A 13,947-nucleotide genomic window follows, 5' to 3' on the forward strand; every position below is an offset into this window, starting at 1 on the left:
GCTACAGCTGGATGAGGAGCTGAGGCGCGAGCGGGAGCGGGAAGCAGACCGCGAGCGGGAGAAGGAGCGCGAGCGAGAGCGGGAGAAGGAGCGCGAGCGGGAGAAAGAGCTGGAACGCGAGCGGGAGAAGGAACGGGAGCGGGAGCTGGAGCGCCAGCGGGAGCAGCGGGCCCGTGAGAAGGAGCTGCTGGCGGCCAAGGCGCTGGAGCCGGCCTTCCTGCCTGTGGCCGAGCTGCACGGGCTGCGGAGCCACGCGGCCGAGGAGCGGAGCAAGCCCTCAGAGCAGCTGACCCCGACGCGAGCAGGTACCGCGGGGCCCGGGCGGCCAGCTGCCGGCCTGCGTGCAGAGACGTGCCGCATGGCCCATTGCAGGCTACAAACGCGAGGTCACGGAGCCAGGCGGGAGGTGGGGAGAGGTGCCCAGTGGGCCCCCAATCCAAGAGACGTAGATCCCGTCACGCACGATAGTAAAATGCAGTGAAAGCATTAGGAAGGGAGAAATGAGTTTTGAGTGTTTCTTTGCCTTTGTCTTGAACATACTTTGTTTCATCGCGGGTATATGTCATCACTTAATAACGGCTTGTTAACAAGGGGCTTGCATGATTCTGGGAACTCAGTCTGCTCTCTTGAGCCAGCGCGAGCCCGCGGCAGCACCACGGCGGGTCCGATCAGGAGTGGTGCCCACCAGCCACCAAGCATCCCTGGAGGCCGTGCTTCCTGAAGCATCCATAGCACCCCTGGGGTCAGGCGGCGGCGGAGAGAAGGGGGAGGCATGGGCCGGGCCCCGGTGCTGAGATCCTGCTGTGGCGGTTTCTCCCCCCACAGAGAAGCTGAAGGAGGCGGGCCTGCAAGCACCGAAGCCCGTGCAGCACCCCTTGCACCCCGCGCCCACCCCCCACCACACCGTGCCCAGCCTCCTGTCCAACCACAGCATCTTCTCGCTGCCGGGCAGCAGTGCCGCCACGGCCCTGCTGATCCAGCGCACCAACGAGGAGGAGAAGTGGCTGGCGCGGCAGCGGCGGCTGCGGCAGGAGAAGGAGGACCGGCAGTCGCAAGTGTCGGAGTTTCGGCAGCAGGTGCTGGAGCAGCACCTGGATATGGGCCGACCCCCCGTGCCCACGGAAGCGGAGCACAGGCCGGAGAGCGCCAGGTGTGGGGCTCGGCGGGGCCGGGGAGTGCCAGGGAACCCAGGGGTGGGGGTCTTCACGCTTGGATTTGCTCATAGCCTGCAGTTTGTCCTGCCTCCTGAGTCTTTCACTCGCTACCACACTCCCCCCCCACACACACACTCCCCACCCCACCCCCGCCCCAATCGTGTTTGGCCCGTGAGGAAGCAGAGACTCTAAGCAGAGAAAGAAGCGCTTGGAGGTGCCTGTTCCTAAGTTATGGCGCCAGCCAGAGCCAGGGCCTCCCCGTGCAGCCTGGCTTCGTCCCCGTGGGGACAGTCGTGGCGCCTGGAGGGGGTAAGAGAAGCCTTAGTTGATAATTACACCCGTTGTTTCTGTCTGCCTCTGCTTTCAAGCCCAAACGTTTTTTAATGAGAAAGGGGACTGTGTTTAATTTTTTACTTAAATAAGAAATTAAGTTTATTGCTATTGCAATAAATAATACCCGTTTCCCAGCCCAATTCTGGGATCCCCTGGGAGGTCTTCGTGCCCATCATTGGGCCCCTTCCTATACTTGCAGCTGCCCCCGGGCCTCCCCACTCCCACCTGTTGGTCTAGCTGTCACTTAGTGTCCCCTACCCCATCCATCCCTCCAGGGCTCGTCAGCCAGAGTTGCCAGAGCCTGGCCACGTCTCAGGGACAGGGGATGCTGGCCTCAGTTTCCCCAGTTGAGCACAAAGGAGGCTGGGTGGGAAGATTTGGGAGTGTCTTTCCAGCTCTTAATGTCGAGGATGCTGTCTGGGTCGGAGACTTCAACGTCCACATGCTCCTTCCCTCTCTTTCCTTCAGCTTTTGGCCGACTGTGCCCTGGGCACTGCTGGCCTGTTCGGCGGCCCTGCTGTGGCGTCTGCCGTTGGGTAGGGCAGCGGTAGGGATTCAAGGGCTGATCTGGTGTGAGATGGCATTTCACATCTCACGCGCACGGCCTGCACTGCCCACCATGGCTGCAGCGAGGGCCCCTCTGCTTTTCGAGGCCGCTCAGAGGAGAGGTCTTGTCCGCCGGTGAGCCGACCTCTGCTCCTCCGGCACACCTCGGCGCCTCCTGATAAAGTCTGGCTATTCTGACCACCACGGGGGGCAGCCCCTGCCCAAGGCCTGAGGATCCCAACGCTGCTGTCCCCAGTAGTGGCGGCCTCTGCCTCAGGACCAGCAGCCTCGTGTGGGCCTGGGGCAACAGGGGTGGAATCTGGCTCCCAGCAGCTGGCAGCGCACATGGCCTTACAGCAGCGTGAACTTGACATCTGACGGGGCCTTGTGTTCCGAGCTAGGAAACCATTCGGTGCTTCGCTCCGGCACGTGAAATATTTATTCTGCTAACGGGTTTTATTCCTTGGCTGTTTACTTTAGGGCACACGGCTTCTTGATATGGTTTCCTTTTGTATGCTGCTGATCAGAGGTGCGGTGGCGTTGGGAGGTTTTCTCCCCGTCTGCATTTGGGAGTAACTTGGTGGCTATGGTTCATTGCCCCCCCGCCCTTGACCAGGTGGGGAGAGCCCTGGAAGCCTGCTGTGATAGAGGCAAAGTGTCTTACCTGATAGGAGGTCGCTCTAGTTCCCGCCCTGCCTGAGTGTGGGGGCGCCGTGCTCCCGCGAGTGGCTTGGCTCCATGAAGACTCTCTGGGTGTAGCTGCTGCTTTGAGGCCACATGGGGCTGCTGCCGTTCCTTTTTTTCCCCCCCCTTTTAATATTTTATTTATTTAAGAGAGGGAGAGCACAGAGGGAGAAGCCGACAGCCTGCTGAGCAGAGAGCCCAACGTGGGGCTCGATCTCAGGACCCTGAGATCAATGACCTGAGCCAAAGGCAGACGCTTAACCGACAGCACCAACCAGGCGCCCCGGTTGCTACCATCCTGATGGGGACCACTGGCTGTGAGGGTCGCCCTGGAAGCAAGTGTCCCCCACCCCACTAGGCTAGGTGGACACCTGGGAGAGAGGAGAGTGGCCCCTTTGAAGGCTGGCCTGCCCTCTGCCTCTGTCCACTGCCTGGCATATGTGGCGATGGGTGCCAGTGACAAGGCCACACATTTGGCGTCAGAAACTTTATTCTCTCCACAGTGGGTCTCCCCATGGAAAACAAAGGTGAGGGTCTGTCCTTACACAGAGTTTAGAGGAATTCCGGAAGTGGTGGAATGGAAAGAGCTATTGAGAGGTCATGGGTGAGAAATAGGAGCAAAAGTGGGTCTGGCCTGAGACTGTCTCTGTCCTCAGCAAGCAGCGTCCATCTTTGAGCTTCTGTGTCCTCTCAGGAGTCTACACCTACCTGCCTCCACCTGTGTGCACGGGAAGTGGAGTCCACGGGCAGCAGCCTATCAAGCGGTCTTAGAGGTGGTGGCCTAGGTGCCCCTCCAGCTCCGCTCTCCGGGGAGTTCCCAGCTGGGCAGCCCAGGTGGCTGCCATCATGACTGATGGCCTACTCTGCTCATTCCCTAGGCCAGGACCAAACCGTCCAGAGCCGGGCAGCCGAGACCCCCCGCAGCACTTCGGCGGACCCCCGCCGCTCATCTCGCCCAAGCCCCAGCACCACTCTGTGCCCACAGGCCTCTGGAATCCAGTGTCCCTGATGGACAGCACCCTGGAGACACGGCGGGCTCCTGAGAGCCACGCTCTGCACAGCCACCCCACTCCGTTCGAGCCCAGTCGCCAGGCAGCCGTCCCACTGGTGAAGGTGGAACGGGTCTACTGCCCAGAAAAGGCAGAGGAGGGGCCCCGGAAGCGAGAGGCCACCCCCCTGGACAAGTACCAGCCACCACCAAGAGAGGCAGGGAGCCTGGAGCACCAGGCCTTTCCTCACGGGCCTGGGCCCTTCCTGGCCGAGCTCGAGAAGTCCACCCAGACCATCCTGGGCCAGCAGCGGGCCTCCCTCACCCAGCCTGCCCCTTTCGGGGAGCTCACTGGGCCCCTGAAGCCAGGCTCACCCTACCGGCCTGCAGCCCCGCGGGTCCCAGACCCTGCCTACATCTACGATGAGTTCCTGCAGCAGCGGCGGAGGCTGGTCAGCAAGCTGGACCTGGAGGAGCGCAGGCGGAGAGAGGCCCAAGAGAAAGGTGCGTTCTCCCTGAAGGCTCTGACTTCTGGGGTTGGGGGGCAGCGGTGCCAGCCCTCCTCCCACTCCTGCTTCCTGCCGTGGGCTTTTAGCAGCTCAGGGAGCAGGTTCACTGGCTTCTGTGTTGCTTTCTGACACCTCTGCTGGGGAGACAGACCCTGGGGTCCCTGCCGGTCCTGCATTGCCCCAAAAAACCTAACTAATCAAAGCTCTCTGGAAAAACGGTTCTACAGACATGCACAGTTAAGTGATGAACAGAGGCTAATAAGGCGGTTTTAAATATTAATAGTGCAACATAACAGGGGAGGAACAGGCCTGGGCCCGGTTGGGGGGAGCTTATAGGGGATGCCATCCTCGGGTGCGGGCGGGCGGGCAGGCAGGCCCAGGTGGGAGTGGGGCAAGGGCAGGTCTGGCCCCCTCCCCTTCCTGCTCCTGCAGTGGGGGTGGGGGACGTCAGCCAGCAGGCCCACGGTGCCCTTGGCTCTCCCCGACCGGCACACCCTGTGTGACCAGGAGGGGTCAGGAGCTGCTCCCGAGCAGTTTCTTTTCTCCTGTTGAATTCAGCCTCTTAGCCACAAGCTGGGGCCGAGGCCAGGTCTTCCCAGGTTGTCACTCTCAGCTAGATATGGGATCCGACAAGTACTTTCCTCCTCCACTTGCCCCGTGAGGAAGGATGAGGGGTTACCCTGGTGCCCTTGGTGCAGGGGTTCTACGGTTCCTTGCGTTTGAGTTTTGATGCATGCTCTGTTGCCTCAGGCAGGGACCTGAGTGTGCCTGTCCCCTCCTGGGTAGTGGACCCAGATGGCCACAGTAGGAGGGAGTGAATGTGCACACACAGCCTTGGGTTGCCATGGACACAGCCCCAGGCTTGTGGGATGAATGATTCCCTGCAGAGAGATCACTGTCCGTTCAGACTACCTCAGCCTGGTCACTTGGGGTCCAGACGAAGCCTGGCACCTGCCTCCTGCGTCCTCCACCCCCACCCCCCAGCTGCCACCCCTGTAACGTGCTAAAATCCTAGGATTGGGGGTTACTGCATGTTTCCACCTGCAATAAAAGGAATCTGGGGTTTGGGGTGCTCGGAGAGTCCGGCAGGGCTTGGTCTGACAGGTGTGTCTGTACACACGTCACAGAGGGGCCCCGTGTATGCATCCACTGGGGCACGAGGTTCCTGGCCCAGCCGAACAAACCTGTTCTTGCCCCCAGGATACTACTATGACCTAGACGACTCCTACGATGAGAGCGACGAAGAGGAGGTCAGGGCCCACCTCCGCTGTGTGGCCGAGCAGCCGCCACTCAAGCTGGACACGTCCTCCGAGGTACCTGGAATGTGGTCCCTGCTGCGGGGCTGGGCTGGGCTTTTGGTGGCCCTGTCACTGCGTGCTCGTTGGCTTCCCTCCCGCTGTCCCGGGTGCACTTGCCAGGCCTCCCTGCGCTCCCACATTCCTGCGGACTGCAGGTGTCTGGGTGCGCTCACTGTCCGGGCCCTGCTCCTCTGCGGCCCAGCGTAGAGTTGGCCACGGCACATGGGCTGCACGGACTCCCGGAGGGGCCCCTGAGACAGTGGAAGCATGCCACTGCCAGTGGTTTCAAACTCATTTGTTTTCTTTCCCAATCTAGAAGCTAGAGTTTTTGCAACTTTTTGGCTTGACCACCCAACAGCAGAAGGAGGAATTGCTGACCCAGAAGAGGAGGAAACGGCGGCGGATGCTGAGGGAGAGAAGCCCGTCGCCCCCAACGGTTCAGAGCAAGCGGCAGACGCCTTCACCGAGACTCGCACTGTCCACCCGCTATAGTCCCGACGAGATGAACAACAGCCCCAACTTCGAGGAGAAGAAGAAGTTCCTGACCATCTTCAACCTGACTCACATCAGTGCCGAGAAGAGGAAAGGTACGGCCTGCGGTGGGCCTCACAGGGTGGGGCCACTCTGTGGCCCCGAGCTTCTGGAAAAGCGGGCCAGGGGCTCCTGGTGGGATCTGAAACCACTTCGTCCTGGGGCTGTCTCAGCTCCCTCTGGCCCCCGAGGAGGCGGCCGCTTTGCTCTCACAGGCCTGCCCCAGTGTCTCTCTGGCATCGACTTTCACTCCACCCCAAACACAAATCCCCCTCCTTGGAGCACATTTCTCTTATCTCATCAGTGGCCTCTGTTTTCTTTGTAAAGCCCACTTTTGTCAGCTGCTCTTGTCACTTGTTAGACCTCCTAGCGCCTGGGGCGGCAGGGAGGGCGGGCCCCCCCCCCCCCCCCCCCCGGCGCTTGGTTGCATCGCACCTTCCTGTGGTAGCGGCTGTTTCCTCTTGGTGGGCGCCGACATGGCCCACGGTGCTTTGTGTTCCGACGGCAGGAGGCCCGGGGTGGCCAGGCAGAGCCAGCACAGGCTGTGATGGGACAGCTTGCCCTGGAAGGTGCTTCCAGGTCCATCCGGCCACCCGGGGCCATGTTGGGGCCGCCTCTCTGGGCTGGAGTCCATAGTGCAGAAGGAGCGGTGCGGTCTGAACACGTTCTGGTATTCCCTTCTTTGGCCTGCCCCACACGCTTGCGTAGCGCCAGGATGTGAGTTCAGGTGAGAACTTGGCCTGTCTGGGTGCTCATTTGCACACTTCCAAGTCCAGCTTGCTGACACCTAGGTGGTCACTTCTCTCTGGAAGGAATTCAGATGAAAGCAGAAGCACTTACGGGCCGCGGACTTGCTTCCGCTTAGCTCGTTCGTGGAGTGTAGCAGTTTGCGTTTTGCCTTTCACCAGTGAAGTGGAACCCGTGCATGTCGGGGCCCGTGATGTGTTGATCACCAGCACCGGTCCCTGGGAGCAGCCACAGTCTTATCTGTAACAAGCATCTTTTTGCCTGACTGAATTCCTAGAGGAAGCCAGTCAGTAACAAGTGCCACAGCCACAGAAACGGCAGGGGCCGGCGTCACGGGGGTCTGGTCCCGTTTCGGTAGACGGCAACCATCCCGGGGCTTGTGCTTGCGTGCCCGGCGCTGTAGGGGAGGAGAACGCGCCTGGAAGCCGCCGGTGCTTCCTGAGCTGCCGTGTGGACCTCCGGGGTTGCTTCTTTGTGTTGGGACCTTTTGTGCGTGTGAGTCTTTTAAATAAGAACATGGCGTCGGAAGTCACCTCCGAAGATCATAGAACCCGTTATTTTGTTGTACACTCAGTTATTTTTGGAATGCATCTAGAACACTCTGTAGTGAAAGCTGAGCGGAATCTGGGCTCACTCTAAAATGAAGGTTTCTTCCTTTAAACACAGCCTGTCCCCTTGGTGCTTGCTTTGTTGTTCTTGGTTTAAAGGACTTGGACCTGCCAGTCGCGGCCTGGGCTATAAGCCTGCTCCCCTGCCCTCTCAGCGTATGCCACAGTTGTGTTAACCTCAGGCTGCTTTTCTCATAGACAAGGAGAAACTGGTTGGAATGCTCCGTGCCGTGAAGCAGAAGGCACTGTCCGCAGCAGTGGCAGACCCGCTCAGGAACTCTCCGAGGGACAGTCCTGCTGTCTCCCTGAGCGGTAAGGCCCAGGGCGGGACGGACAGCCCCTTCCTCCGCTGCCTGGAACTGTCCTGAGGGCTGTCCGAGGTCAGAGGCGACCCCTCAAGGTCTTCTTTGTCACGAATCTTTCCTCCTGGAAACAGTTGTATTTTGCTCTCCATCTCTTTTTCACAAGCTCCCTGCACAGTTAGGAAAGCTGTCCTCGGGACCCAGCAGGCATGGGAAGTCAGGGCTGGGAGCCGGTGGGGAAGGTCCCGGCTTCCGCAGGGCTGTCTGCGGTCGGTCAGTGTAGTCACAGCTGCCATCCGGCCGGGCCTCGGAAGTCCCGTGCCCCGATTCTGGCACCTTCTGCTTCGGCTCTGCTGCTCCTGTCGGCCCCGAGTTGGCACTCTTCTCCGGCATCTCCGCCTTCCTTGTTCTGCCCTGCAGTCCTCTCTGACACCTGCTTTCACACCTCCTCTCTCTCTCTCTCTCTCTCTCTCTCTCTCTCTCTCTCTCTCTCTCTCTCCCTCCCTCCCTCCCTCTCTCCGTCTCTCTCGGCTTCGATTAAACCTCCCTGCACTGCTGAGTGGAGCAGGAAATCTTTATGGTCCAGCCCTCCTGTTCTCAAATTTTAACATGGTCTTTCTTAGCGGGTTGGGCCACGTAACATCTACCTTTTGGGTGACCTGAAGCAACTTGTTTCTTCCGTCAGATTCTCTTTCTTTCCAGATGCCTTCCTGAGGTGCCTTTCAAGGATGGACTTGCTGCTGAACACAACCCCACCTTCCGACCACGCGCACTCACTGACTTTTAATTAAATGGCCCCCTGAGTCTTGGTCCTTTGCTCTAGGTCTTTATTAAATGTAAGCTCTAGAGGTCAGGGTCCGCCTGTTCACTTGCCGCTCTTAACATTTTGCTCGCTTTCTGTCTCTAAAAGAACCAGCCACGCAGCCAGCCTCTCTGGATACGGAGAAGCCCGTGGGTGTTGCTGCTTCCCTGTCTGACGTCGCAAAGGCCGCGGAGCCGGGGAGACTGGAGCAGCTCCGGCCCCAGGAGCTGTCACGGGTCCAGGAGCCAGCTCCTGCCAGTGGCGAAAAGGCTAGGCTGAGTGAGGCCCCCGGGGGCAAGAAGAGCCTAAGCATGCTTCATTACATCCGGGGCCCTGCGCCCAAGGACATTCCCGTGCCACTGTCCCACAGCATCAACGGGAAGAGCAAGCCGTGGGAGCCCTTCATGGCGGAGGAGTTTGCACATCAGTTCCACGAGTCTGTGCTGCAGTCCACCCAGAAGGCCCTGCAGAAGCATAAAGGTAATGAGGCTGCCTGTCCCTGTCCTGCTCCCATGTCACTGGAGCAGCTGGCTAATGTTCCTGGAGCGCTCAGCGGCAGCCAGGGGCCTGTCCCTTCAACTTCAGGGTGCACAGGTACCTGAGATGGAACCGAGAATTCTCCGTTGCTAGCAGGTGCCCGGGTGATGCTGTTGCCACTGGTCTACCGACCACACTTCAAGAAAAGGTAGCAAGTGATGTCATCTGAGTTGAGTTAGAAGCCCTTCCTTTTCATGAGGCCAGAGGGGTCTCTCAGGCACAGAGAGCCTGTTCCTTCTGTAGCTTGTAGATTTTCTAGCATTCCCATACACACTGACCTGGAAATCTCCCTGCTTTTTGATAACCAGACCAGCAGGTGTCTATTCCAACAACCTCAGCACTCTGGATAATACTCAAGCCCCAGATCCACTCCCTTTGGACATTTTGGTGGGAGTCCCCGAAGGTGGGAGAACAGGGGTTGCTACAGCTCATTCTCACTGAATCAGAGGTTGAAACTGACTGACTGGAGGGGAGAGAATCCCCAGAGGTGAAGTAACTACTGAGTATAAAATTGTTGTACGCTCCAGTAGCCAGAAGAGAGTAATTGGGGTATTAGGCCAAAGCCATTTTAAACATGTTTATTACTGCAAGCTACAGAAGCTGTACGGGTAAGATCTTAGACACGCAGCTCTGACACCATCAGCCTCTCCCAGCTAAGTTAACGCCGCCATCAACAGAGACAAAATGATACCAAAAAACGAACGATGGTGGGCTTTGCAGTGAAAACCAGGAGGAGTTCTTGACTGGGTGTTTGTCATGAAGTTACTTGAATGAATCCTGTTTTTCAAGGAGAAAACATTTTGACTAGATGACCAGGGTAGATACCCCATGCCTTCCCAGACACACCTCACAGAGGCTTTTCTGTGGTCCTAGGACACATTTTTCCTGTCTTGTCATACTCAACCATTTCCTCAGGTTTTTTTCTTTCTTAGATGTATTCATTTATTTTAGAAAGCACACGTGCAAGGGTCAGGGGACAGGGAGAGCAAGAATCCCAAGCTGCTCCATGCCCAGCACAGAGCCCGACACAGGGCTCCATCCCTGGGGCCCAGAGATTCCAACCTGAACCGAAGTCAAGAGTCGGACGTTCTACCAGCTGTGCTGCCCAGGCGCCCCTTCCCCAGGATTTTAAAGCCCTCCGTCTCCTGCCAGTCTGAGCCCTACAAGTCCGTTGCCTGAGCACATCCCAGACTATAGCAGAGGCAGTGTGTACCTGGTAGGACATCCCATGCCACGGGGCAGCGCTGACCTTGTCTGAACAGGTCCCAACAACAGCTAACACAGGATGTGCCTGGGGACCACAGGACCTGCACTTACCGAGAGGGTGGGCACTGGTATCCACAGAGGGCCAGCTGCAGACCAGGCTTAAGCCCCATTTCCTAAAACAGGACGCTGACACAAGGGGATTGGCGTGGCTGAGACAGCACACCTGTTAGGACTGATGGAATACATACAGGGCTGCTGCGGTCGTTACGGCTCTCCGACCTTGCCCTTGGGTGCCATGTTTGACCTCTGAAGGGCATAGGCCTCTCCGTACTCCCTCTAGTCAGCAGACCTGCAGTCACACAGACTCCGGCAGGCCTGTGACGAGCCTGTTCTCTCCCCGCAGGGAACGTAGCCGTGCTGTCTGCAGAGCAGAACCACAAAGTTGACACGTCCATCCACTACAACATTCCCGAGCTACAGTCCTCCAGCCGGCTCCCTCTGCCCCAGCATAACGGGCAAGAGGCCCCCTCTGGGAGGAAGGGCCCCCTCACGCAGGAGATGGACCAGGACTCAGAGGAGGACGAGGAAGACGGAGAGGAGGATGAGGAGGAACCCCCTAGGCGCAAGTGGCAAGGGATTGAGGCAATCTTTGAAGCTTACCAGGAACATATAGAAGGTACAATAAGGGAGGGGAGAGGGGGCCAAGGGCCATGGGAAGAAAGTAAAAGCCTATTTGACCCGTCCTTGTGGGATCTCCCTGCCAACCCTGGGGGCTCTTTCTAAGTGTTGGCACTGACACTCAGCATTCCTGGGGTACGACTAGGTAATTTTCCTCTGCTGCTCTGCCTATGGCAAGAACTATTCCTCAGGCTTCTGCAGGTGCCCCAGTTTATAGACTGGAGGCCAGTGTCAGTGGAGGAATTTTAAAAGTACCAGTGCCTGCCACCACTCAGTGTGACAGCCCAAACCTGGGACATGCTCTCTGTGCTTGCTGTCTTCCATCACGCTTCTAAATACTCTAGCAGCCCTGATAGACTGTGACTACACACAAGGGTCCTGAAAACGGAAGGTTTGTGAACTTAGCTGAGCCCCAAATAGTGAGGCCTGGTCACTGCCAGAGCCTGCCTCCCCTCTAGTGCCTCCAGGCTGCTGGCAGTTCCCTCACAGGCTCTGTCACCCTCCTGGAGTAGTGCTCTGTGCAGGGTAGCGAGCCCTCAGCAGCCACTGCACGCCTCTCCCCACCGGCCTAGTGCTTCAGGGTGAGGGGCAGTGGGTGGGGGGTCACAAGGCCTGAGAGCTGTCCTTGTGCTTCTAGCACACTGGCTCTTTTCTCTGCTCCTCCATTTCCTCGAGAGGCATCTAGCTCGGAGGCTGCAATGCTGTGACTTCGGTGGCTCCCCGCCCCCCGGTCTGTGGAAGGGCAGGTGGTGAGCTGGGCGCTGACCACTGGCCTCCCCGACACCCCGCACGCGCCATCTTGGCTGCAGCAGGGGGCTAGCAGGGTTGGGGCTACCACTCCCTGACTCCTGCCTTACCATTCATAGCGGAGTCTTCATTTTGAGCAGGGACTATGAATCCTCTTCTGCATTTGATTATGGAATATCCTCGTCAGAGCAAATCCTTTGAAAAAGCATTTTAAGCTAACACTTAAAAAAGGAATGTCTGTGTAGCCCCAAGCAGCCTATCTGCCCCTGCACTTTGCTTTCTCCTCCACGGGGAATCCTATTTTGAATTGTTCACTCCTTACTTGTTGTTTCCAAGTGAATGCATACATATCCAGAACCAAGAGAGCATTTTTTCAGAGTGAAATGTGTCCATCTTATCTGGATTTGGTTTTTGGTGCCTTGTTGGGAATCCTTCCCTGCCCCAGGACATGATGATTCTCTCCATTTTCTTCTAGAATTCTTCAGGCTTTGCTTTTGTTAGGCCTAGAATTCATGTCTATGCATGGACTAAGGTAGAAATTCAACTTCATCTTTCCCCCTTGAACAGCCAGTTACCCTGGCAGTTTATGGGGTGCCATCTTCGCCCCCACCTGTGCCCAGGGCGAGCTGTGGCACCCTCCTACCCAGCCGTCTCTGGGCCGCCCTGTGGGTGGCACCCGCTCTGCTGCTCTCTGCTGTCTGAGGAGCACGCTCGGATCTGTGCTTCTCTGGCAGCTCCACTGTTCTTGACCCTTAGGGTTCCCCCATGGACTTTAGGATCACCTTGTTTGTTCCCCAAAAAATTCTTGTTAGAATTTACAGTTGCACTGAATTTACAGATTTGGGGAGAATTAATATTTTTGATAGCAATGCTATAAATACCCTGATTATGCTATTAAATTGCACTAAACCATTTACCACGCCCCCCCTCCCCGTTTTTTGTTGTTGTTGTTTTTGGCCGTAAGCAGTGTTTTTTTGGCTGTAAGCAACATCCTTTTTAGATTAAGTTTTAGGTGTCAGTTGAGTTATCATGGATTTTTTTAGTTCTTGTTTTCCCTTATTCCTTCATGATGATAGATGGTCAGACCTTCTGTGAATCAAATTTAGTTCTTTCGAGTTTTTACTTTTTGTCCTGCTGCCGTGCCTAGGACCTCTGGGCTGTTGAACAGAGCACAGCACTAACAGAGCTCTTCTCTGGTTTATGAAACTGGCAAGAAATAAAAGTTCACGTTGGCTGCCGCGTTGATGGCACAGCACTGTCGGTTCATGTGGTGCCTAGGCCCAGGGAGGTGACAACCTTATTTTTTTTGCCTTTGATGTTTTCTGATGTTGCTTGCTCCTTGCTGAACTTGTTAGTTCTTTTAACATTTTTAGTCTGTGTTCTTCAGTGGTAGGAGATGGGTTTTATTGCCCTGCATTTTGCTCCTGCAGTTGTTCCTGCTTCTGTAGCTCAGTCAGCTAGCCTTTCCTGGCTTTCATTCCTTTTATTAAACTACAAAAAAAAAAAAAAAAAACCACTTCTCATTCCTGTAAAGTCTGTCACAGGACTGCGGGACTCTCCAGGTAGAGGGCTCAGCATTCCAAACTACTTGGGAGTTTCTGACCCCATTTTCTATATAGGTTTCCACAACTGAGGCAGGAAAAGCTCTAGTAATGCGCCAACAAAGAAGCTTCAGTCCAGCCTGGCCTTCATTCCTGAAACACTTCGTAGAAAGCAGAGATTTATCCTTGAAAGTTTGAAGTCACTCCTGTTAAAGCCAGGCCCAGGATCTTTTGGGAAGGCAGATATTTTCCTAATTAAAATTACACTTTCAATGTCCAAATTTATTCTGGCCTTTGTTTTTTAGCAGCTTATTAAAAGCTTTCATACCTAAACCTTTTCTTTTGAAAAATGCATTTTTAGACTGACTTCCTAATCTGCATGTCTTAAATAGCCTTTTGATGCTAGGTCCTTTGTCTTTATGCCACTGGGCTGGATTTCCTTGTGCAGTGCAGGGGGCTGGGGGCAGTGTGGTCCAAAGGAGAGCCCTGGCTGCCTGGAGAGGGCAGCCCTGGCTAGGCCCGTGGCCCCTGTGTACGGAAAACCTACCAACATCGCTTACCTTTTCAGAGCAAAACCTGGAGCGGCAGGTGCTGCAGACGCAGTGCCGACGGCTGGAGGCCCAGCACTACAGTCTCAGCCTCACGGCCGAGCAGCTCTCCCACAGCATGGCGGTGAGTCTCGGGAGCCACCCCCCTCGAAAGGGAATACAGATCAGCTGTGGGGGGGGGGGCCTTA

The 13,947-nt window shown here is 56.7% G+C and overlaps 1 protein-coding gene across 5 annotated transcripts in view; it reads left to right on the forward strand.

The window, feature by feature from the left end:
• The window catches only part of GSE1 (Gse1 coiled-coil protein), a 422,793-nt gene that overhangs the window by 404,347 nt on the left and 4,499 nt on the right, over positions 1-13,947 (forward strand). For 3 of the 5 annotated variants that reach the window (XM_034639709.1, XM_019803731.2, XM_034639712.1), the window contains 9 exons: positions 1-305; positions 826-1,150; positions 3,596-4,209; positions 5,415-5,527; positions 5,829-6,099; positions 7,597-7,710; positions 8,611-8,982; positions 10,649-10,921; positions 13,780-13,883. In XM_034639709.1, coding sequence (XP_034495600.1) covers positions 1-305; positions 826-1,150; positions 3,596-4,209; positions 5,415-5,527; positions 5,829-6,099; positions 7,597-7,710; positions 8,611-8,982; positions 10,649-10,921; positions 13,780-13,883 — 2,491 coding nt within the window. The remainder of the gene's footprint in view (positions 306-825; positions 1,151-3,595; positions 4,210-5,414; positions 5,528-5,828; positions 6,100-7,596; positions 7,711-8,610; positions 8,983-10,648; positions 10,922-13,779; positions 13,884-13,947) is intronic. The other 2 variants (XM_034639710.1, XM_034639711.1) reach the window with 2 other exon arrangements.

Source organism: Ailuropoda melanoleuca, chromosome 12 (assembly GCF_002007445.2).
Source record: "Ailuropoda melanoleuca isolate Jingjing chromosome 12, ASM200744v2, whole genome shotgun sequence".
NCBI lineage: Eukaryota > Metazoa > Chordata > Mammalia > Carnivora > Ursidae > Ailuropoda > Ailuropoda melanoleuca.